General features: G+C 40.3%; 1 protein-coding gene and 1 gene segment (V, D, J or C); both read right to left on the minus strand.

Moving 5' to 3' along the window:
• Nucleotides 1-21,357, minus strand: part of LOC139644274 (M1-specific T cell receptor beta chain-like) — a 40,476-nt gene extending 19,119 nt beyond the window's left edge. The window contains exons 1-2 of the mRNA XM_071519681.1: nt 21,294-21,357; nt 20,800-21,093 (exon numbers count right to left, since the gene is read on the minus strand). Coding sequence (XP_071375782.1) covers nt 20,800-21,093; nt 21,294-21,342 — 343 coding nt within the window. The 5' untranslated portion in view covers nt 21,343-21,357. The remainder of the gene's footprint in view (nt 1-20,799; nt 21,094-21,293) is intronic.
• Nucleotides 21,358-24,842: 3,485 nt separating this feature from the next.
• LOC139644063 (T cell receptor beta variable 7-2-like) lies at nt 24,843-25,548 on the minus strand. The segment is given in 2 exon segments: nt 24,843-25,171; nt 25,539-25,548. Coding segments are annotated over 2 exon segments (339 nt in total).
• Between the last annotated feature and the right edge of the window lie 433 nt (nt 25,549-25,981).

Here is a 25,981-nt window from a genome sequence, read left to right on the forward strand (position 1 = left end):
AATACACTGCGCTGTGTTCAGGTGCTTTCAGGTCGACTATAAACAGAGAGCCGTTCTTTGCACTATTCCCACTCATATCCCCAGTGATATTGAAATGCTTTTTATATAACTCTTCATGATTTATTGTGTTATAATCCACAAATCCAATGAGTTTCATAGCTGTCTCTCCTGGTGACTGCTGGTACCACAGCATCACTGTGTAGTCAGTTTTTCCATGTGTGCAGACCAGCTGCACGTTGTCACCAGGCTTTCTGATGAGTGAAGAGGGAGACTGATGGACCTCAAGACCCCGACAAACAACTAGACAGAGAGGGAAACACAGACATTTACTTACATTGTGATGGATGAACAATGAAAATAAACACCTAACCTCATTCTAAATACATTTTCAACACAACCAAGTCATTACCTGTCAGGCAGCAGAAAAAGAGAAATCGGATCATTTTGACTTCCTCTAGCCTACAGATCAACACTAAACACTGAGTTAAAACCCTTAGATGAGATGTCAGCTAGATATGACAGTCTTTTGTGGAAGTGTGTTGATGGGATCTGACATCGGATCAAACTGACTGTCACCGTTAGTGATGGGGAATCAACTGGAGCCTCACTGAGCTGCTGAGGTTTGAGGAGGAAAGGGAAGTGAAGAAGAAACACCATTACTGTACATCAGATAGAAATGATGATGGCATCAGATCAAATTGGGACCTCAAGCGCAGCTGCCTGGGAGGAGCCTGTTCAAGATCTGATTCAAAACCATTGTTGATATAGGTTAGTGTAGAGTTTTTGTATAGAGGAGAGGGGATCTGCAGTCATCGTGCATAGCTAGCTGCACAGTAGTACACTGCAGTGTGCTCAGGTGCCTTTAGGTCGACTATAAACAGAGAGCCATTCATCGCTGTTTCCCCACTCAAATCTCCAGTGATATTAAAATGCTGTTTGTACAGCTCTTCCATTTTGGGATTTTTGACGTTCACATGTCCAATGAGTTTCATAGCTGTCTCTCCAGGTGACTGCTGGTACCATAGCATCACACTGTAGTCAGTTTTCCCATGAGTGCAGACCAGCTGTACTTTCTCTCCAGTGTTTCTGAGGAGAGCTGAAGGAGTCTGATGGACCTCAAAACCCAGAGAAAACCCTAGAAAGAGAGAAAATAAATAAACTGCATAGAGCAAATTCTGCACACAGCATATTCCTTTCTGGTAAGTCAAGTAATTACCAATGAGCCAAGAGAAAAAGAAAAATGTGGACATGTTGACTCCTTTATGATCTTACACACAACACTTAGCAGCTGTAATCCCTTGGATAAAATAACAGTAAACTGTAGACACTTTATCAAAGCCCTCCTCTCAAATCTACACCAGCTATATCATGATGAATAGTGCTTCCTCTGTTGAGCTGGAGAGTATCTGTTGAGCTGTAACTCCACCTACAGGAAACATGAAAGTAAAGATGTGATTCCACAAAACTAATATACTCACCAAATTAATGGCAAGCTGTTTTTGTTCAGCTGCACATAGTTCTTACATCACTGTGTTTGCTGACAGCACAGAAATACACAGCACTGTCCTCCAGCTGCAAATCTTTCACAGTGAGAGCCCCGCTCTCTGAGACATTTTTGATAGCTGAATATTTGTGCTGAGTGCCCCCCTCATAGTCTAGCTTCCCACCAACTGCTGTGTAGACGATGAGGCTCATGGCCTCTCCTGGACGCTGCCTGTACCAGTACATCTGTATATGAGAAGCATCTTTCTTGTGGCTGCAGTTCATCTCTGCAGATTTGGACACAAAACTCCAGCTGATCTCAGGGTGTTGGGTGACGTCCTGGCAGTGACCTGTGTGGAGAAAATACAGAACTGAAAAGTTTCATTTCAAAACAGTTTACATCCCCTCTGGAAAAACAGTGTTATGAACATCAACATGTAATTTTAATGATCAGCAATAATTTTGTCTGGTGTCACATTAAACATTTCAAATGGTGGATATCTGATTTTGGAATGAAACTCAAACTCTTGTATTACTGATATATTCTGAATTTCAATTCTCACCAATCATCTGAAGCAAAAGATATGTTTTAAAGTCAAAATTTTAGGCTTAATGTAACTTTCAGAAAACGTATGTCATCAATTTACATGTAGTCATGTTAATATATTCCAAGAAGACAAGAATAAAACCAACACATTCATCTCTTACACTGTAAGTAATTGCATGTTAGTTCTTGTACCTTGAAGCCACAGAGATGAGACTGTGAATGTGATGAGAATTTGAGTAATCATAGTGATCCTGTTAAAATGAGCTGCAGCCACAACAGACACACTAAATGTCTGAGGCTGGTGTTTATAATGGGGGGTGGAGGGTTAAGTATTGCATTGCTCCAGAGAAGGAACCTCCCATTATAATCTAAATAAATGAGAGGGAAGGCCAATATTGGTTAGAGTGGGTTGATACAGGTGCAAGTGGCTGTGAACTGCAATACAGAGATGGAAAAATGTGTGATGGGAGGTTTTTGTAGTGAGGAGCAGTGATATGTCACACTGTGGAAACTAGCAGCACAGAAGTAAACTGCACTGCTATCCAGACTGAGTTCCTCAATTGTTAAAGTGCTGATTTCATCTTTATTTGCACTGCCGTCCATCTTGACAGACATTCCAGTCTCAGGATTTCTACTGTCTGCTAACATGTATCCCAGCAATTGCATTTGTTTGTTCTTTGATTGCTTGTACCAGAGGATTTGATTGTAGTTCTGAATACTGTGTGAACAGTTGAGTTTGGCTGTTTCTCCTGGCTTGTTGTACATGTCAGCTGGAGTCTGGTAGACTTGGTCACTGAGAGAGGAACCTGTGGAAAAGAACAACAGACAACAACAGACAATATGCAACAGTCAGAGTGTTACGGTGACAGAAATTTAGGAGTATAATCTGTGAACAGAATTGAAAATATCCATCCCGACTTTGAATCTCAAATTGCGCATGTGTTACTTCAGTTTCTGAGAGAGCCTGAATTTACATTTAGGAACATGCAACTAAAATAGCAGCACTGTCTGTAAGCTAATAAAACTGTAAATAGATAGTAGAGTTTATTTTTAAATTATAATAACGTTACATCTTAAAATACATTTAATGCCATTACCTGAGACCAGAATAGTGTTAAAGGTTATGCTGAGGAATATGATGATCATGTTGTGTTTTCTGAGTGGCTGGATATACTGCAGAATATAAGATCACAGTCTTGTTGTTGTCTCTGTTTTCATCAGTGTAGAAGCAGGTTTACTGATTATACCTACCTCTTCTTCTGAGTAAACCCACCTATCAGCATAATAAACATTAAGTATGTAGGTGGGTGGTGTCATAGTACATCCTCCTCCTTTAAACATTATAGTTTTCTCAACTACCACTGTACCACTGGCTCAGTATAAGGTGTGAGTAAAGATATACTGCCACCTGATGAGGGGAAACCAGACAGCAAAGACCTCAGATGAACTTTTAACACACAACCAAAAATCTATTTTTATAAACTTGCAGTTAACTGGTAAGTTGTTACTGTTATGGAAGTTGTGTTAGTTTCTTTGTTGGGAGTCAAATATGGAATCTGAATTTTGCAGAGTCAGCCATAACAAACTATGGGCCTTAATGGAGAAACTATAGCCTTGGCTTTATTATCACTCAGGTTTGTTATCATGTTTGTTTGTTTTTGCATTGTAACTTGTTACAACTGTTAATGTAATAACTTACTATTACTATAATTAATCATTAATGTAGTAATATTCTGTGATTAATAGTGTAATAATATTGTTATTAATATAATAATCTTTTTCTTGTCAATGTAACAATTATTACATTATTGGGTTATTGGGTTGACATTTTTGAAATGTAATCCATTGACTATAATCACAAAGAGCTTAGCAGGTGGATCTGCTGAGTCCTGACTGAAGGGTTTGGGAGAGTTTTGCTTCTGTCACAGAGAAACCACGTAACTGCAGTTTTAGGTTATTTTAGATTTTTTGAAAGTTGTTAAAAACCCATTGTATGATTTCAAAAACAAAGTTCCCTAACTAAACTGAATTAATTAAACTGGTAGCACTGTAGTTTTTCTTCATTATGTGTATACATATTAATCAGCACATTAGTTGACCAGGACTGATGCATACTTTATAACTATTTCAATATGTTAACACATGGTCAGTTAATGCTTAATCACTAAGTAAACAGTATTTAAGGAACCATAATATAAAGTGTTTCCAGCGTTCTCTACTTAATTCCTGGAAAGAACAAAACAAAATTTTTTTTTTTTGCTTTTTGGAGATACTTTGTTGTTTGGAAACAGCAGTTTGAGATGGTTTGATGAAATAGTTTAATTCCCAAACAGTTTACATCACCTCTGGAAAAAAAGTGTTATGAACATTAAAATTCATAACCTTTCAATTTAAAAACTACTAATATGTGATACCTTTAATTCAGAACAAAGTGATGATGGATATGAAGAGACGAGGAGGGATCATGTTGTCTGTCTGCGCTGCTGAATGTGAAGAACCAGCTGGAGTCTCTGCTGTGCTGTCTGGATCTGAAGGAGGGGAAGGAAGTGATGAAGAGAGATCAGAGCGTGTGTTGACATGGAGAAACTGTCTGTCATTCAGATGGTGGACAACTATCTGTCTCTCTGCCCCTCAGTCTGTCTGCCTGTCTCCCCGTCTTCCTGCCTGTCTTCCTGTCTTTTTCTCTCATCCTCCTCCCACTGGTGCGTTGACTGTAGAAAACAGACTGTTCATGTGGTTTGATCCAGGTGTGCAGGATCAGATAAAGGTTTTTGTAGAGGAATATGAGACTTTTCTATCACTGTGCATATGAAGCTGCACAGAAATACTGGCCACTGTCTGCAGGACGCCTCAGTTTGAGAATGTGAAGGGAAGCCTCGCTCTGACCGTTTCCACTCACACTGAAGTGACTTTCATACGGCTTTTCAACACTTTGAGTGGTTGTATAAGTTGTATATCCGATCAGCTTTAGAGAAGAGTCTCCCTCTGAGCGCTGATACCAGAGAATAGTGTCATAGTTATTGATGCTGTGTTTGCAGGTCAGGTTGACTTCACCATTCAGTTTCCCCAGCAGATCAGCTGGAGTCTGATGAACATCTTTATTTTTGTTGAGTGACACTCCTGTAGAGAGGAGAACAGAGAATAATGGCATTCAGTTGGACACTAAAACAAAATTATTATTCATTAAGTATTTGATATGAAGCCACATTATCAAATCACATACAGGATTCAGGGTTCAGACTGAGCAAAAATAAATGACTTTATGTACCTTTGATCCAGAAAAGTGGGATGATAATTATGATGAGTTCTCTGTTCATGTTGAGTTTCATCACTGTTGAGTGTGAAGAATCAGTTAGAGACAAACTGTTGATGTTGATGCACCTCAGGTAGGAAAGGGAAGTGATGTGGAGTGAAAAGCATCACATGATAAGTTGGCAACAAGTCAAAGTCAAACCCTCAAATGTCTTGTGCTTGGGAGGGAGATAATTTACTTGTCTAGACACACAGGGAAGAGGTTTTTGTGAAGAGCAGATGGGCGTCTGATATACTGTACTTCACTTGCAGCACAGAAGTAGGTCGCGGTGTGTTCAGGTGCTTTTAGGTCGATTATAGCAAAAGAGCAATTTTTTGCTAGTTGCAGCTAGTTTGAAATGTTTTTTATATGACTCTTCTATATTGTCTTCTCTGAACTCCACATATCCAAACCCAATGAGTTTCAGAGCCTTGTCTCCAGGTAATCGCTAGTACCACAGCATCACTTTGTAGTCACTTCTCCCATGGGTGCAGACAAGCTGCACATTGTCACCAGGGTTTCTGATGAGGGAAGAGGGAGACCTCAAGACCCAGAGAAACACCTGCTGTAGACAGAGATGGGAAGAGAGAACATCTACTTCAGATTTAATGTAAATACATTCATTCTGTGCAGCACATCCCTTCTATCACAACAGACTGAGTTGTTACCTGTGAGGAAACAGAAGAAGAGAAATATCATCATGATGTAGAGATCCAACACAGAGCAACAAGTTCCTCTAAACTCCTGGGTGAAATATCAGACAGGATATGACAGTGTTTTATCAGTGTGTGTTGATGGGAAATGAGATTGAATCACTGTCACTGGTGCTACTGGTGTGTGACTTGAGCTGCCTTAGTGTCAGGAGGAAGGGGAAGTGATGTAGAAGGGAAGTGTGTCACCCTGTTATTTTTTTTTATTTTATTTTTTATCATACTGACATTATTCATTTTTTTCCGCCTTCCCCAATTCCCAAACATTTGTGAATCACTGTGAATCAGAATTTGCTCTTAACTGACTTGCCTTGTTGAATACAGTTTAAATGAAAATGAACAAATAAAATCTAGAAACACTGTTGCAAAGGCTGAGGATGATATGATTGCATAAAACCAAATTACAACCACAAAAGCAGGTGCTTAGGAGCGGTTTATTCCATGTCTTATTCAAAACCACTGATGATAAAGGATAGAGTAGAGTTTTTGTAAAGAGCAGAGGGGATTTTTGTCAGTGTGCATCACTAGCTGCACAGTAATACACTGCGCTGTGCTCACCTCCTTTCAGTTGGATTAGAAGAGAGCCATTCTTTGCGCTATCCCCACCCAAATCTCCTGTGATACTGAAATGCTGTTTATATGGCTCTTCCATTTTGGGATCGTTTAAGTACAAATACCCAATGAGTTTCATAGCTGTCTCTCCTGGTGACTGCTGGTATCATAGCATCTGTCTGTAGTCAGTTTTTCCATGTGTGCAGACAAGATGCACGTTGTCACCAGGCTTTCTGATGAGTGAAGAGGGAGACTGATGGACCTCAAGACCCAGACAAACACCTGGACAGAGAGGGAAACACAGACATTTACTTACATTGTGATGGATGAACAATGGAAATAAACACCTAACCACATTCTAAATACATTTTCAACACAACCAAGTCATTACCTGTCAGGCAGCAGAAAAAGAGAAATCGGATCATTTTGACTTCTTCTAGCCTAGTAACACTAAACACTGAGTTAAAACCCTTAGATGAGATGTCAGCTAGATATGACAGTCTTTTGTGGAAGTGTGCTGATGGGATCTGACATCGGATCAAACTGACTGTCACCATTAGCGATGGGGAATCAACTGGAGATTCACTGAGCTGCCTGAGGTTTGAGGAGGAAAGGGAAGTGAAGAAGAAACACCATTACTGTACATCAGATAGAAATGATGATGGCATCAGATCAAATTGGGACCTCAAGCGCAGCTGCCTGGGAGGAGCCTGTTCAAGATCTGATTCAAAACCATTGTTGATAAAGGTTACTGTAGAGTTTTTGTATAGAGGAGAGGGGATCTGCAGTCATCGTGCATAGCTAGCTGCACAGTAGTACACTGCAGTGTGCTCAGGTGCCTTTAGGTCGACTATAAACAGAGAGCCATTCATTGCTGTTTCCCCACTCAAATCTCCAGTGATACTAAAATGCTGTTTGTACAGCTCTTCCATTTTGGGATCTTTGATGTACACATGTCCAATGAGTTTCATAGCTTTCTCTCCAGGTGACTGCTGGTACCATAGCATCACATTGTAGTCAGTTTTCCCATGAGTGCAGACCAGCTGCACTTTCTCTCCAGTGTGTCTGAGGAGAGCTGAAGGAGTCTGATGGACCTCAAGACCCAGAGAAAACCCTAGAAAGAGAGAAAATGAATGAACTGCATAGAGCAAAGTCTGCACACAGCATTTATGGTAAGCCAAGTAATTACCGATGAGCCAGGAGAAAAAGACAAATGTGGACATGTTGACTCTCTTCTGATCTTACACACAACAGCAGCTGTAATCCCTTGACTAAAATAACAGTAAACTGTAGACACTTTATCAAAGCCCTCCTCTCAAATCTCCACCAGCTATATCATGATGAATAGTGCTTCCTCTGTTGAGCTGGAGAGTATCTGTTGAGCTGTAACTCCACCTACAGGAAAGATATGAAAGTAAAGATGTGATTCCACAAAACTAATATACTCACCAAATGAATGGCAAGCAGTTTTTGTTCAGCTGCACATAGTTCTTACATCACTGTGTTTGCTGACGGCACAGAAATACACAGCACTGTCCTCCAGCTGCAAGTCTTTCACAGTGAGAGCCCCGCTCTCTGAGACATTTTTGATAGCTGAATATTTGTGCTGAGTGTCCCCCTCATAGACTGGCTGCACACCAACTGCTGTGAAGACGATGAGGCTCATGGCCTCTCCTGGACGCTGCCTGTACCAGTACATCTGTGTATGACCAGCATCTTTCTTGTGGCTGCAGTTCATCTCTGCAGATTTGGACACAAAACTCCAGCTGATCTCAGGGTGTTGGGTGACGTCCTGGCAGTGACCTGTGGGCAGATAATACAGAACTGAAAAGTTTAATTCCAAAACAATTAAATCCCCTCTTGAAAAACAGTGTTATGAACATCAACATGTAATGTTAATGATCAGATGTTCAGTTATCCAATATATTCAATAATCTATACTGATGTTTTTCATGCCAGCAATAATTTTCTCTGGTGTCACATTAAACATTCCCAATTGTAGATATCTGATTTTGGAATGAAACTCAAACTCTTCTATTACTGATATATTGAAATTCAGTTCTCACCAATCTTCTGAAGCAAAATTTGAGGCTAAATGTAACTTTCAGAAAACGTATGTCATCAACGTACATGTAGTCATGTTAATATATTACTATAATAAATGACAAGAATAAAACCAACACATCCATCTCTTACACTGTAAGTAATTGCACGTTAGTTCTTGTACCTTGAAGCCACAGAGATGAGACTGTGAATGTGATGAGAATTTGAGTAATCATAGTGATCCTGTTAAAATGAGCTGCTGCCACAACAGACACACTAAATGTCTGAGGCTGGTGTTTATAATGGGGGGTGGAGGGTTAAGTATTGCATTGCTCCAGAGAGGAACCTCCCATTATAATCGCTAATCTGAATGAGAGGGAAGGCCAATAGTGGTTAGTGGGTTGATACAGGTGCAAGGGGCTGTGAACTGTAATACAGAGATGGATTCATGTGTGATGGGAGGTTTTTGTAGTGAGGAGCAGCGATACATCGCACTGTGGAAACTAGCAGCACAGAAGTAAACTGCACTGCTGTTCAGACTGAGTTCCTCAATTGTTAAAGTGCTGATTTCATCTTTATTTGCACTGCCGTCCATCTTGACAGACATTCCAGTCTCAGGATATACATTGTTTCCTAACATGTATCCCAAGAGTAGCATTTGTTTGTTCTTTGATTGCTTGTACCAGAGGATTCGATCATAGTTCTGAATACTGTGTGAACAGTTGAGTTTGGCTGTTTCTCCTGGCTTGTTGTACATGTCAGCTGGAGTCTGGTAGACTTGGTCACTGAGAGAGGAACCTGTGGAAAAGAACAACAGACAACAACAGACAATACTGTATACAACCATCAGAGTGTTACGGTGACAGAAATTTAGCAGTATAATCTGTGAACAGAATTGAAAATATCCATCCCGACTTTGAATCTCAAATTGCACATGTGCTACTTCAGTTTCTGAGAGAGCCTGAAATTGCAACTAAAATAGCAGCACTGTCTGTACACTAATAAAACTGTAAATAGATAGTAGAGCTTTTTTTAAAAATTATAATAACATTATGTCTTAAAATACATTTAATGCCATTACCTGAGACCAGAATAGTGTTAAAGGTTATGCTGAGGAATATGATGATCATGTTGTGTTTTCTGAATGGCTGGTTATATTGCAGAATATAAGATCACAGTCTTGTTGTTGTCTCTGTTTTCATCAGTGTAGAAGCAGGTTTACTGATTATACACACCTCTTCTTCTGAGTAAACCCACCTATCAGCATAATAAACACTGAGTATATAGGTGGGTGGCGTCATAGTACATCCTCCTCCCTTAAACATTATAGTTTTCTCAACTACCACTGCACCACTGGCTCAGTATAAGGTGTGAGTAAAGATATACTGCCACCTGATGAGGGGAAACCAGACAGCAAAGACCTCAGATGAACTTTTAACACACAACCAAAAATCTATTTATATAAACGTGCATTGTCAGTGAGTCAGCCATAACAAACTATGGGCCTTAATGGAGAAACTATAGTCTTGCCTTTATTATCACTCAGGTTTGAGATCATGTTTGTTTGTTTTTTCATTGTAACTTGTTACAACTGTTAATGTAATAACTTACTATTTCTATAATAAATAATTAATGTTGTAATATTCTGTGATTAATAGTGTAATTATATTGTTATTAATATAATAATCTTTTTCTTGTCAATGTAACAATTATTACATTATTGGGTTATTGGGTTAAAATTTTTGAAATGTAATCCATTGACAATGATCACAAAGACTTATCAGCTTAGCAGGTGGATCTGCTGAGTGCTGACTGAAGGGTTTGGGAGAGTTTTGCTTCTGTCACAGAGAAACCACGTAACTGCAGTTTTAGGTTTTTTTTGATTTTTTGAAAGCTGTTAAAAACACAACGCATGATTTCAAAAACAAAGTTCCCTAACTAAACTGAATGAATTAAACTGGTAGCACTGTAGTTTTTCTTCATTATGTGTATACACATTAATCAGCATATTAGTTGACCAGGACTGATGCATACTTTATAAGTATTTCAATATGTTAAGGTCAGTTAATGCTTAATCACTAAGTAAGCATTATTTAAGGAACCATAATGTAAAGTGTTGCTTTACAAGTCTGCTTTTTGGAGATACTTTGTTTGGAAACAGCAGTTTGAGAGGGTTTTTTCAGGAGTGTTTCGCAGTTGATGATGAAGATTTCTGCTGCACAGGGTTTGTCTAACATCGGATCGACACCGGAAGCACCGCCCACCTGAGGTACTGGCCGGTGCCCCCATCTTATACCCAGACCTTTGTAGCCTCCTACAAAGTATGTTGGATAGTGGGGCGGTACAAGAGAGATTGGGGAGAAAATACAAGATGCAACAGTTGAATTCCAAAACAGTTTACATCACCTCTGGAAAAAAAAGTGTTATGAACATTAAAATCCATAACCTTTGAATTTAAAAAATACTAATATGTGATACCTTTAATTCAGAACAAAGTGATGATGAATATGAAGAGACGAGGAGGGATCATGTTGTCTGTCTGCGCTGCTGAATGTGAAGAACCAGCTGGAGTCTCTGCTGTGCTGTCTGGATCTGAAGGAGGGGAAGGAAGTGATGTAGAGAGATCAGAGCGTGTGTTGACATGGAGAAACTGTCTGTCATTCAGATGGTGGACAACTGTCTGTCTCTCTGCCCCTCAGTCTGTCTGCCTGTCTCCCCGTCTTCCTGCCTGTCTTCCTGTTATTTCCTCTCATCCTCCTCCCACTGGTGCGTTGACTGTAGAAAACAGACTGTTCATGTGGTTTGATCCAGGTGTGCAGGATCAGATAAAGGTTTTTGTAGAGGAATATGAGACTTTTCTATCACTGTGCATATGAAGCTGCACAGAAATACTGGCCCCTGTCTGCAGGACGCCTCAGTTTGAGAATGTGAAGGGAAGCCTCGCTCGCACCGTTTCCACTCACACTGAAGTGACTTTCATACGGCTTTTCAACACTTTGAATTGTAACTCTTGTATATCCGATCAGCTTTAGAGAAGAGTCTCCCTCTGAGCGCTGATACCAGAGAATAGTGTTGTAGCTACTGATGCTGTGTTTGCAGGTCAGGTTGACTTCACCATCCAGGTTCCCCAGCAGGTCAGCTGGAGTCTGATGAACATCTTTATCTTTATTGAGTGACACTCCTGTAGAGAGGAGAACAGAGAATAATGGCATTCAGTTGGACACTAAAACAGAATTATTATTCATTAAATATTTTATATGAAGCCACATTATCAAATCACATACAGGATTCAAGGTTCAGGTTGAGCAAAAATAAATGACTTTATGTACCTTTGATCCAGAAAAGTGGGATGATAATTATGATGAGTTCTCTGTTCATGTTGAGTTTCATCACTGTTGAGTGTGAAGAATCAGTTAGAGACAAACTGTTGATGTTGATGCACCTCAGGCAGGAAAGGGAAGTGATGTGGAGTGAAAAGCATCACATGATAAGTTGGCAACAAGTCAAAGTCAAACCCCCAAATGTCTTGTGCTTGGGAGGGAGATAATTTACTCGTCAAGCCACACTCATATTAGGGAAGGGAAGAGGTTTTTGTGAAGAGCAGATGGGCGTCTGATATACTGTGCTTCACTTGCAGCACAGAAGTAGGTCGCGGTGTGTTCAGGTGCATTAGGTCGATTATAGAAAGAGAGACATTTTTTGTTCCACCTCCACTCAAATCCCCAGCTAATTTGAAATGTTTTTTATATGGCTCTTCCACATTGTCGTCTTTGAACTATGAACTTTGAACATATCCAAACCCAATGAGTTTCAGAGCCTTGTCTCCAGGTAATCGCTGGTACCACAGCATCACTCTATAGTCACTTCTCCCATGGGTGCAGACAAGCTGCACGTTGTCACCAGGGTTTCTGATGAGTCCAGAGGGAGACTGATGGACCTCAAGACCCAGAGAAACACCTAGAAACAGAGGAAAATACAGATTTAACTGCTTCCATGCTGATGAACAAGGAAACAAAGTAAAGTAACACCTAAAGTGCACACATACACAGCAAGACTTCATGATCCACACAATAATCTCATTACCTATAAGGTGAAAGAAGAGGAGAAATAGAATCATTTTGACGCTTTGTCCTTTAAAATTTAACTCTTCATTGGGATATTAAACAGGATACGACTCGCTCTTTTGGATGATGATGACGATGATGATGATGATGATGATGATGAGAAGACTAGCTTTGCTGATTGACTGGGCTGAACATGAAAAACTCAACTGATGCTTTAGTTACTCAACAGCCTGGAGTTGAAGGAGGAAGAGGAAGTGATGTAGAAATCATATGACACAAACTGGCTGGGGAAGAAGATATTATTAAATAAAACAAGGATCTGAAATGCAGCTGCCTGGGAGCGGTCTATTCAAGGCTTTATTCAAAACCACAGCTGATAAAGGATGATGTTTAGTTTTTTATAGAGTTCAGAGGAGATCTGCCTCAACGTGCGTAGCGAGCTGCACAGTAATACACTGCGCTGTGTTCAGCTGCTTTCAGGTCGACTATAAACAGAGAGCCGTTCTTTGCACTATTCCCACTCAAATCCCCAGTGACATTGAAATGCTTTTTATATAACTCTTTATGATTTATTGTGTTATAATCCACAAATCCAATGAGTTTCATAGCTGTCTCTCCTGGTGACTGCTGATACCACAGCATCACTGTGTAGTCACTTCTCCCATGTGTGCAGACAAGCTGCACGTTGTCACCAGGCTTTCTGATGAGTGAAGAGGGAGACTGATGGACCTCAAGACCCAGACAAACACCTGGACAGAGAGGGAAACACAGACTTTGACTTACATTGTGATGGATGAACAATGAAAATAAACACCTAACCACATTCTAAATACATTTTCAACACAACCAAGTCATTACCTGTCAGGCAGCAGAAAAAGAGAAATCGGATCATTTTGACTTCCTCTAGCCTACAGATCAACACTAAACACTGAGTTAAAACCCTTAGATGAGATGTCAGACTAGATATGACAGTCTTATGTGGATGTAATGTGGATGATGGAATAGACTGGAGCCTCACTGAGCTGCTGAGGTTTGAGGAGGAAAGGGAAGTGAAGAAGAAACACCATTACTGTACATCACCTAGAAATGATGATGTCATCAGATCAAACTGGGACCTCAAGCGCAGCTGCCTGGGAGGAGCCTGTTCAAAATCTTATTCAAAACCACTGTTGATAAAGGTTAGTGTAGAGTTTTTGTATAGAGGAGAGGGGATCTGCAGTCATCGTGCATAGCTAGCTGCACAGTAGTACACTGCACTGTGCTCAGGTGCCTTTAGGTCAACTATAAACAGAGAGCCATTCTTTGCTGTTTCCCCACTCAAATCTCTAGTGATATTAAAATGCTGTTGGTACAGCTCTTCCATTTTGGGATCTTTGACGTTCACATGTCCAATGAGTGTCATAGCTGTCTCTCCAGGTGACTGCTGGTACCATAGCATCACTCTGTAGTCAGTTTTCCCATGAGTGCAGACCAGCTGCACTTTCTCTCCAGTGTTTCTGAGGAGAGCTGAAGGAGTCTGATGGACCTCAAGACCCAGAGAAAACCCTAGAAAGAGAGAAAATGAATGAACTGCATAGAGCAAAGTATGCACACAGCATTTATGGTAAGCCAAGTAATTACCGATGAGCCAGGAGAAAAAGAAAAATGTGGACATGTTGACTCTCTTCTGATCTTACACACAACAGCAGCTGTACTCCCTTGGCTAAAATAACAGTAAACTGTAGCTATATCATGATGAATAGTGCTGCCTTTGTTGAGCTGGAGAGTATCTGTTGAGCTGTAACTCCACCTACAGGAAACATATGAAAGTAAAGATGTGATTCCACATAACTAATACACTCACCAAATGAATGGCAAGCAGTTTTTGTTCAGCTGCACATAGTTCTTACATCACTGTGTTTGCTGACGGCACAGAAATACACAGCACTGTCCTCCAGCTGCAAGTCTTTCACAGTGAGAGCCCCGCTCTCTGAGACAGTTTTGATGGCTGGATATTTGTGCTGAGTGCCCCCCTCATAGACTGGCTCCCGACCAACTGCTGTGAAGACAATGAGGCTCATGGCCTCTCCTGGACGCTGCCTGTACCAGTACATCTGTGAATAATCAACATCTTTCTTGTGGCTGCAGTTCATCTCTGCAGATTTGGACACGAAACTCCAGCTGATCTCAGGGTGTTGGGTGACGTCCTGGCAGTGACCTGTGGGCATAAAATACAGAACTGAAAAGTTTAATTCCAAAACAATTTAAATCCCCTCTGGAAAAACAGTGTTATGAACATCAACATGCAATGTTAATGATCAGATGTTCACTTATCCAATATATTCAATAATCTATATTGATGTTTTTCATGCCAGCAATAATTTTGTCAGGTGTCACATTAAACATTTCCAATTGTGGATATCTGATGAAGAATAAAACCAACACATCCATCTCTTACACTGTAAGTAATTGCATGTTAGTCCTTGTACCTTGAAGCCACAGAGATGAGACTGTGAATGTGATGAGAATTTGAGTAATCATAGTGATCCTGTTAAAATGACCTGCAGCCACAACAGACACACTAAATGTCTGAGGCTGGTGTTTATAATGGGGGGTGGAGGGTTAAGTATTGCGTTGCTCCAGAGAAGGAACCTCCCATTATAATCTCTAATCTCAATGAGAGGGAAGGCCAATATTGGTTAGAATGGGTTGATACAGGTGCAAGGGGCTGTGAACTGTAACAATTATTACATTATTGGGTTAAAATTTTTGAAATGTAATCCATTGACAATAATCAACAAAGACTTATCAGCTTAGCAGGTGGATCTGCTGAGTGCTGACTGAAGGGTTTGGGAGAGTTTTGCTTCTGTCACAGAGAAACCACGTAACTGCAATTTTAGGTTATTTTTGATTTTTTGAAAGCTGAATGCATGATTTCAAAAACAGAGTTCCCTAACTAAACTGAATGAATTAAACTGGTAGCACTGTAGTTTTTCTTCATTATGTGTATACACATTAATCAGCATATTAGTTGACCAGGACTGATGCATACTTTATAACTATTTCAATATGTTAAGGTCAGTTAATGCTTAATCACTAAGTAAGCATTATTTAAGGAACCATAATGCTAAGTGTTTCCAGCGTTCTCTACTTAATTCCTGGAACAAACAAAAAAAAAAAAAATTGTTTTGCTTTTTGGAGATACTTTGTTTGGAAACAGCAGTTTGAGAGGGTTTTTTCAGGAGTGTTTCGCAGTTGATGAAGAAAATTTCTGCTGCACAGGGTTTGTCTAACATCGGATCGACACCGGAAGCACCGCCCACCTGAGGTACTGGCTGGTGCCCCCATCTTATACCCAGACCTTTGTAGCCTCCTACAAAGTATGTTGGATAGCGGGGCGGTACAAGAGAGATTGGGGAGAAAATACAAGATGTAACAGTTGAATTCCAAAAGAGTTTACATCACCTCTGGAAAAAAAAGTGTTATGAACATTAAAATCCATAACCTTTGAATTTAAAAAATACTAATATGTGATACTTTTAATTCAGAACAAAGTGATGATGAATATGAAGAGACGAGGAGGGATCATGTCGTCTGTCTGCGCTGCTGAATGTGAAGAACCAGCTGGAGTCTCTGCTGTGCTGTCTGGATCTGAAGGAGGGGAAGGAAGTGATGAAGAGAGATCAGAGCGTGTGTTGACATGGAGAAACTGTCTGTCATTCAGATGGTGGACAACTGTCTGTCTCTCTGCCACTCAGTCTGTCTGCCTGTCTCCCCGTCTTCCTGCCTGTCTTCCTGTCTTTTTCTCTCATCCTCCTCCCACTGGTGCGTTGACTGTAGAAAACAGACTGTTCATGTGGTTTGATCCAGGTGTGCAGGATCAGATAAAGGTTTTTGTAGAGGAATATGAGACTTTTCTATCACTGTGCATATGAAGCTGCACAGAAATACTGGCCGCTGTCTGCAGGACGCCTCAGTTTGAGAATGTGAAGGGAAGCCTCGCTCTGACCGTTTCCACTCACATTGAAGTGACTTTCATACAGCTTTTCAACACTTTGAGTGGTTGTATAAGTTGTATATCCGATCAGCTTTAGAGAAGAGTCTCCCTCTGAGCGCTGATACCAGAGAATAGTGTTGTAGTTATCGATGCTGTGTTTGCAGGTCAGGTTGACTTCACCATCCAGGTTCCCCAGCAGATCAGCTGGAGTCTGATGAACATCTTTATTTTTGTTGAGTGACACTCCTGTAGAGAGGAGAACAGAGAATAATGACATTCAGTTGGACACTAAAACAGAATTATTATTCATTAAATATTTTATATGAAGCCACATTGTCAAATCACATACAGGATTCAAGGTTCAGGTTGAGCAAAAATAAATGACTTTATGTACCTGTGATCCAGAAAAGTGGGATGATAATTATGATGAGTTCTCTGTTCATGTTGAGTTTCATCACTGTTGAGTGTGAAGAATCAGTTAGAGACAAACTGTTGATGTTGATGCACCTCAGGCAGGAAAGGGAAGTGATGTGGAGTGAAAAGCATCACATGATAAGTTGGCAACAAGTCAAAGTCAAACCCCCAAATGTCTTGTGCTTGGGAGGGAGATAATTTACTCGTCAAGCCACACTCATATTAGGGAAGGGAAGAGGTTTTTGTTAAGAGCAGATGGGCGTCTGATATACTGTGCTTCACTTGCAGCACAGAAGTAGGTCGCGGTGTGTTCAGGTGCTTTTAGGTCGATTATAGAAAGAGAGACATTTTTTGTTCCATCTCCACTCAAATCCCCAGCTAATTTAAAATGTTTTTTATATGACTCTTCTATATTGTCTTCTCTGAACTCCACATATCCAAACCCAATGAGTTTCAGAGCCTTGTCTCCAGGTAATCGCTAGTACCACAGCATCACTTTGTAGTCACTTCTCCCATGGGTGCAGATAAGCTGCACGTTGTCACCAGGGTTTCTGATGAGTGAAGAGGGAGACTGATGGACCTCAAGACCCAGAGAAACACCTGCTGTAGACAGAGATGGGGAGAGAGAACATCTACTTCAGATTTAAAGTAAATACATTCATTCTGTGCAGCACATCCCTTCTATCACAACAGATTGAGTTGTTGCCTGTGAGGAAACAGAAGAAGAGAAATCTCATCATGATGTAGAGATCCAACACAGAGCAACAAGTTCCTCTAAACTCCTGGGTGAAATATCAGACAGGATATGACAGTGTTTTATCAGTGTGTGTTGATGGGAAATGAGATTGAATCACTGTCACTGGTGCTCCTGGTATGTGACTTGAGCTGCCTTAGTGTCAGGAGGAAGGGGAAGTGATGTAGAAGGGAAGTGTGTCACCCTGTTATTTTTATTTTTTTTATCATACTGACATTATTCATTTTTTTCCGCCTTCCCCAATTCCCAAACATTTGTGAATCACTTTGAATCAGAATTTGTTCTTAACTGACTTGCCTTGTTGAATAAAATTTAAATAAAAATGAACAAATAAAATCTAGAAACACCGTTGCAAAGGCTGAGGATGATATGATTGCATAAAACCAAATTACAACCAAAAAGCAGGTGCTAGGGAGCGGTTTATTCCATGTCTTATTCAAAACCACTGATGATAAAGGATAGAGTAGAGTTTTTGTAAAGAGCAGAGGGGATTTTTGTCAGTGTGCATCACTAGCTGCACAGTAATACACTGCGCTGTACTCAGCTCCTTTCAGTTGGATTAGAAGAGAGCCATTCTTTGCACTATTCCCACCCAAATCTCCAGTGATATTGAAACGCTGTTTATATGGCTCTTCCATTTTGGGAGTGTTGACGTTCACATATCCAATGAATTTCATAACTGTCTCTCCTGTTGACTGCTGGTACCATAGCATCTGTCTGTAATCAGTTTTCCCATGTGTGCAGACAAGCTGCACATTGTCACCAGGCTTTCTGATGAGTGAAGAGGGAGACTGATAGACCTCAAGACCCAGACAAACACCTGGACAGAGAGGGAAACAGACATTTACTTACATTGTGATGGATGAACAATGAAAATAAACACCTAACCACATTCTAAATACATTTTCAACACGACCAAGTCATTACCTGTCAGGCAGCAGAAAAAGAGAAATCGGATCATTTTGACTTCCTCTAGCCTACAGATCAACACTAAACACTGCGTTAAAACCCTTAGATGAGATGTCAGCACGATATGACAGTCTTTTGTGGAAGTGTGTTGATGGGATCTGACATCGGATCACACTGACTGTAACCATTAGCGATGGGGAATCTGATCAAACTGGGACCTCAAGCGCAGCTGCCTGGGAGGAGTCTGTTCAAGATCTGATTCAAAACCATTGTTGATAAAGGTTAGTGTAGAGTTTTTGTATAGAGGAGAGGGGATCTGCAGTCATCGTGCATAGCTAGCTGCACAGTAGTACACTGCAGTGTGCTCAGGTGCCTTTAGGTCAACTATAAACAGAGAGCCGTTCTTCGCTGTTTCCCCACTCAAATCTCCAGTGATCTTAAAATGCTGTTTGTACAGCTCTTCCATTTTGGGATCTCTGACGTTCAAATATCCAATGAGTTTCATAGCTGTCTCTCCAGGTGACTGCTGGTACCATAGCATCACATTGTAGTCAGTTTTCCCATGAGTGCAGACCAGCTGTACTTTCTCTCCAGTGTGTCTGAGGAGAGCTGAAGGAGTCTGATGGACCTCAAGACCCAGAGAAAACCCTAGAAAGAGAGGAAATTAATGAACTGCATAGAGCAAAGTATGCACACAGCATTTATGGTAAGCCAAGTAATTACCGATGAGCCAAGAGAAAAAGAAAAATGTGGACATGTTGACTCTCTTCTGATCTTACACTAAACACTTGCAGCTGTCATCCCTTGGCTAAAATAACAGTAAACTGTAGACACTTTATCAAAGCCCTCCTCTCAAATCTCCACCAGCTATATCATGATGAATAGTGCTTCCTCTGTTGAGCTGGAGAGTATCTGTTGAGCTGTAACTCCACCTACAGGAAAGACATGAAAGTAAAGATGTGATTCCACAAAACTAATTCACTCACCAAATTAATGGCAAGCAGTTTTTGTTCAGCTGCACATAGTTCTTACATCACTGTGTTGGCTGACAGCACAGAAATACACAGCACTGTCCTCCAGCTGCAAGTCTTTCACAGTGAGAGCCCCGCTCTCTGAGACATTTTTGATAGCTGAATATTTGTGCTGAGTGTCCCCCTCATAGTCTAGCTTCCCACCAACTGCTGTGTAGACGACGAGGCTCATGGCCTCTCCTGGACGCTGCCTGTACCAGTACATCTGTGTATGACCAGCATCTTTCTTGTGGCTGCAGTTCATCTCTGCAGATTTGGACACAAAACTCCAGCTGATCTCAGGGTGTTGGGTGACGTCCTGGCAGTGACCTGTGGGGAGAAAATACAGAACTGAAAAGTTTCATTTCAAAACAATTTACATCCCCTCTGGAAAAACAGTGTTATGAACATCAACATGTAATGTTAATGATCAGCAGTAATTTTGTCTGGTGTCGCATTAAACATTTCAAATGGTGGATATCTGATTTTGGAATGAAACTCAAACTCTTGTATTACTGATATATTCTGAATTTCAATTCTCACCAATCATCTGAAGCAAAAGATATGTTTTAAAGTCAAAATTTGAGGCTAAATGTAACTTTCAGAAAACGTATGTCATCAATTTACATGTAGTCATGTTAATATATTCCTATAATAAATGACAAGAATAAAACCAACACATCCATCTCTTACACTGTAAGTAATTGCACGTTAGTTCTTGTACCTTGAAGCCACAGAGATGAGACTGTGAATGTGATGAGAATTTGAGTAATCATAGTGATCCTGTTAAAATGAGCTGCAGCCACAACAGACACACTAAATGTCTGAGGCTGGTGTTTATAATGGGGGGTGGAGGGTTAAGTATTGCGCTGCTCCAGAGAAGGAACCTCCCATTATAATCTCTAATCTGAATGAGAGGGAAGGCCAATATTGGTTAGAGTGGGTTGATACAGGTGCAAGGGCTGTGAACTGTGATACAGAGATGGAAAAATGTGTGATGGGAGGTTTTTGTAGTGAGGAGCAGCGATATGTCACACTGTGGAAACTAGCAGCACAGAAGTAAACTGCACTGCTGTTCAGTCTGAGTCCCTCAATTGTTAAAGTGCTGGTTTCATCTTTATTTGCACTGCCGTCCATCTTGACAGACATTCCAGTCTCAGGATATCCATTGTTTCTTAACATGTATCCCAGGAGTTGCATTTGTCTATTCTTTGATTGCTTGTACCAGAGGATTCGATTGTAGTTCTGAATACTGTGTGAACAGTTGAGTTTGGCTGTTTCTCCTGGCTTGTTGTACATGTCAGCTGGAGTCTGGTAGACTTGGTCACTGAGAGAGGAACCTGTGGAAAAGAACAACAGACAACAACAGACAATATGCAACCGTCAGACTGTTATGGATTACAATCTGTGAACAGATTTGAGAATATGCAACTAAAATGGCGGCACTGTAGAAGCTTCAGTGTATGCAAATAAATGTACAGTATTTTTGTAAAAACAAAAATTTTAATAAAATGTCTCAAAATACTTTTAATGCCATTACCTGAGACCAGAATAGTGTTAAAGGTTATGCTGAGGAATATGATGATCATGTTGTGCTTTCTGATTGGCTGGTTATATTGCAGAATATAAGATCACAGTCTTGTTGTTGTCTCTGTTTTCATCAGTGTAGAATCAGGTTTACTGATTATACCCACCTCTTCTTCTGAGTAAACCCAGCTATCAGCATAATAAACATTAAGTATGTAGGTGGGTGGCGTCATAGTACTTCCTCCTCCCTTAAACATTATAGTTTTCTCAACTACCACTGTACCACTGGCTCAGTATAAGGTGTGAGTAAAGATATACTGCCACCTGATGAGGGGAAACCAGACAGCAAAGACCTCAGATGAACTTTTAACACACAACCAAAAATCTGTTTTTATAAACTTGCATATAACTTGTAAGTCGTTACTGTTATGGAAGTTGTGTTAGTTTGTTTGTTGGAAGTCAAATATGGAATCTGAATTTTGCAGAGTCAGCCATAACAAGCTATGGGCCTTAATGGAGAAACTATAGTCTTGCCTTTATTATCACTCAGGTTTGTGATCATGTTTGTTTTATTCATTTCACTTTACAGCACATTGTAACTTATGTTACAACTGTTAATGTAATAACTTCCCATGAGTGTAATAAATCATTAATGTAATAACAATCTGTGATTAATAGTGTAATAATCTTGTTTTTAATATAATAATCTTTTGTCAATGTAACAATTATTACATTATTGGGTTACTGGGTTGAAACTTTTGAAATGTAATCCATTGACAATGATCACCAAAGACTCAGCAGCTTAGCAGGTGTATCTGCTGAGTCCTGACTGAAGGGTTTGGGAGAGTTTTGCTTCTGTCACAGAGAAACCACGTAACTGCAGTTTTAGGTTATTTTTGATTTTGTGAAAGCTGTTAAAAACCCATTGTATGATTTCAAAAACAAAGTTCCCTATTTAAACTGAATTAATTAATCTGGTAGCACTGTAGTTTTTCTTCATTATGTGTATACATATTAATCAGCATATTAGTTGACCAGTTCTGATGTATACTTTATAACTATTTCAATATGTTAACACATGGTCAGTTAATGCTTAATCACTAGTAAGCATTACCTAATGAACCATAATGTAAAGTGTTTCCAGCATTCTCGTCTTAATTCCTGGAAAAAAATATTTTTTTGGTTTAGAGATATTTTGTTTGGAAACAGCAGTTTGAGAGGGTTTTTTCAAGTGTTTCACAGTTGATGAAGAAGATTTCTGCTACACAGGGTTTGTCTAACATCGGATCAACACCGGAAGCACCGCCCACCTGAGATACTGGCCGGTGCCCCCATCTTATACCCAGACCTTTGTAGCCTCCTACAAAGTATGTTGGATAGCGGGGCGGTACAAGAGAGATTGGGGAGAAAATACAAGATGAAACAGTTTAATTCCCAAACAGTTTACATCACCTCTGGAAAAAAAGTGTTATGAACGGTAAAATTCATAACCTTTGAATTTAAAAACTACTAATATGTGATACCTTTAATTCAGAGCAAAGTGATGATGGATATGAAGAGACGAGGAGGGATCATGTTGTCTGTCTGCGCTGCTGAATGTGAAGAACCAGCTGGAGTCTCTGCTGTGCTGTCTGGATCTGAAGGAGGGGAAGGAAGTGATGTAGAGAGATCAGAGCGTGTGTTGACATGGAGAAACTGTCTGTCATTCAGATGGTGGACAACTGTCTGTCTCTCTGCCACTCAGTCTGTCTGCCTGTCTCCCCGTCTTCCTGCCTGTCTTCCTGTCTTTTTCTCTCATCCTCCTCCCACTGGTGTGTTGACTGTAGAAAACAGACTGTTCATGTGGTTTGATCCAGGTGTGCAGGATCAGATAGAGGTTTTTGTAGGGGAATATGAGACTTTTCTATCACTGTGCATATGAAGCTGCACAGAAATACTGGCCGCTGTCTGCAGGACGCCTCAGTTTGAGAATGTGAAGGAAAGCCTCGCTCTCACCGTTTCCACTCACATTGAAGTGACTTTGATACGGCTCTTCAACACTTTGAGTGGTTGTATAAGTTGTATATCCGATCAGCTTTAGAGAAGAGTCTCCCTCTGAGCGCTGATACCAGAGAATAGTGTTGTAGCTACTGATGCTGTGTTTGCAGGTCAGGTTGACTTCACCATTCAGTTTCCCCAGCAGGTCAGCTGGAGTCTGATGAACATCTTTATCTTTATTGAGTGACAATCCTGTAGAGAGGAGACACAGAATAATGACATTCAAGTGGACACTAAAACATAATTATTGTTCATTAAATATTTGATATCAAGCCACATTATCAAATCGCATACAGGATTCAAGGTTCAGGTTAAGTAATGAATGACTTTATGTACCTGTGATCCAGAAAAGTGGGATGATAATTATGATGAGTTCTCTTTTCATGTTGAGTTTAATCACTGTTGAGTGTGAAGAATCAGTTAGAGACAAACTGTTGATGTTGATGCACCTCAGGCAGGAAAGGGAAGTGATGTGGAGTGAAAAGCATCACATGATAAGTTGGCAACAAGTCAAAGTCAAACCCCCAAATGTCTTGTGCTTGGGAGGGAGATAATTTACTCGTCAAGCCACACTCATATTAGGGAAGGGAAGAGGTTTTTGTGAAGAGCAGATGGGCGTCTGATATACTGTGCTTCACTTGCAGCACAGAAGTAGGTTGCGGTGTGTTCAGGTGCTTTTAGGTCGATTATAGCAAAAGAGCCATTTTTTGCTAGTTGCAGCTAGTTTGAAATGTTTTTTTATGACTCCAACAGGAGCCTGTTCAAGATCTGATTCAAAACCATTGTTGATAAAGGTTAGTGTAGAGTTTTTGTATAGAGGAGAGGGGATCTGCAATCAATGTGCATAGCTAGCTGCACAGTAGTACACTGCAGTGTGCTCAGGTGCCTTTAGGTCGACTATAAACAGAGAGCCGTTCTTTGCTGTTTCCCCACTCATATCTCCAGTGATGTTAAAATGCTGTTTGTACAGCTCTTCCATTTTGGGATTTTTGACGTACACATGTCCAATGAGTTTCATAGCTGTCTCTCCAGGTGACTACTGGTACCATAGCATCACATTGTAGTCAGTTTTCTCATGAGTGCAGACCAGCTGTACTTTCTCTCCAGTGTGTCTGAGGAGAGCTGAAGGAGTCTGATGGACCTCAAGACCCAGAGAAAACCCTAGAAAGAGAGAAAATAAATGAACTGCATCGAGGAAAGTCTCTACATAGCATTTATAGTAAGCTAAGTAATTACCGATGAGCCAAGAGAAAAAGAAAAATGTGGACATGTTGACTCTCTTCTGATCTTACATGCAACACTTAGCAGCTGTCATCCCTTGGCTAAAATAACAGTAAACTGTACACACTTTATCAAAGCCCTCCTCTCAAATCTCCACCAGCTATATCATGATGAATTGTGCTTCCTCTGTTGAGCTGGAGAGTATCTGTTGAGCTGTATCTCCACCTACAGGAAACATATGAAAGTAAAGATGTGCTTCCACATAACTAATACACTCACCAAATGAATGGCAATCAGTTTTTGTTCAGCTGCACATAGTTCTTACATCACTGTGTTTGCTGACGGCACAGAAATACACAGCACTGTCCTCCAGCTGCAAGTCTTTCACAGTGAGAGCCCCGCTCTCTGAGACATTTTTGATAGCTGAATATTTGTGCTGAGTGTCCCCCTCATAGTCTAGCTTCCCACCAACTGCTGTGTAGACGACGAGGCTCATGGCCTCTCCTGGACGCTGCCTGTACCAGTACATCTGTGTATGACCAGCATCTTTCTTGTGGCTGCAGTTCATCTCTGCAGATTTGGACACAAAACTCCAGCTGATGTCAGGGTGTTGGGTGACGTCCTGGCAGTGACCTGTGGGGAGAAAATACAGAACTGAAAAGTTTCATTACAAAACAATTTACATCACCTCTGGAAAAAACGGTGTTATGAACATCAAAATTTAATGTTAATGAAATGATCTTTGCAAAAAAATTTCAAGCAACAGGGTTCAGTTCAGTTAGCCAATATATTCAATAATCTATACTGATGTTGCGCATGCCAGCAATAATTTTGTCTGGTGTCACATTTAAACATTTCCAATGGTGGATATCTGATTTTGGAATGAAACTCAAACTCTTGTATTACTGATATAATGAAATTCTGAAGCAAAAGATATGTTTTAAAGTCAAAATTTGAGGCTAAATGTAACTTTCAGAAAACTTAAATGTCATCAACGTACATGTAGTCATGTTAATAAATTACTATAATAAATGACAAGAATGAAACCAACACATCCATCTCTTACACTGTAAGTAATTGCACGTTAGTTCTTGTACCTTGAAGCCACAGAGATGAGACTGTGACTGTGATGAGAATTTGAGTAATCATAGTGATCCTGTTAAAATGGGCTACAGCCACAACAGACACACTAAATGTCTGAGGCTGGTGTTTATAATGGGGGGTGGAGGGTTAAGTATTGCATCGCTCCAGAGAAGGAACCTCCCATTATAATCTCTAATCTCAGTGAGAGGGAAGGACAATGTTGGTTAGAGTGGGTTGATACAGGTGCAAGTGGCTGTGAACTGTAATACAGAGACAAAATAAAAATGTGTGACGAGAGGTTTTTGTAGTGAGGAGCAGCGATACGTCGCACTGTGGAAACTAGCAGCACAGAAGTAAACT

The sequence above is a fragment of the Centroberyx affinis genome, unplaced genomic scaffold (assembly GCF_046629955.1).
Source record: "Centroberyx affinis isolate AG114_WGS23_722 - 3 ecotype Tasmania unplaced genomic scaffold, CSIRO-AGI_Caff_v1 ptg000058l_1, whole genome shotgun sequence".
In the NCBI taxonomy this organism is placed as follows: Eukaryota; Metazoa; Chordata; class Actinopteri; order Beryciformes; family Berycidae; genus Centroberyx; species Centroberyx affinis.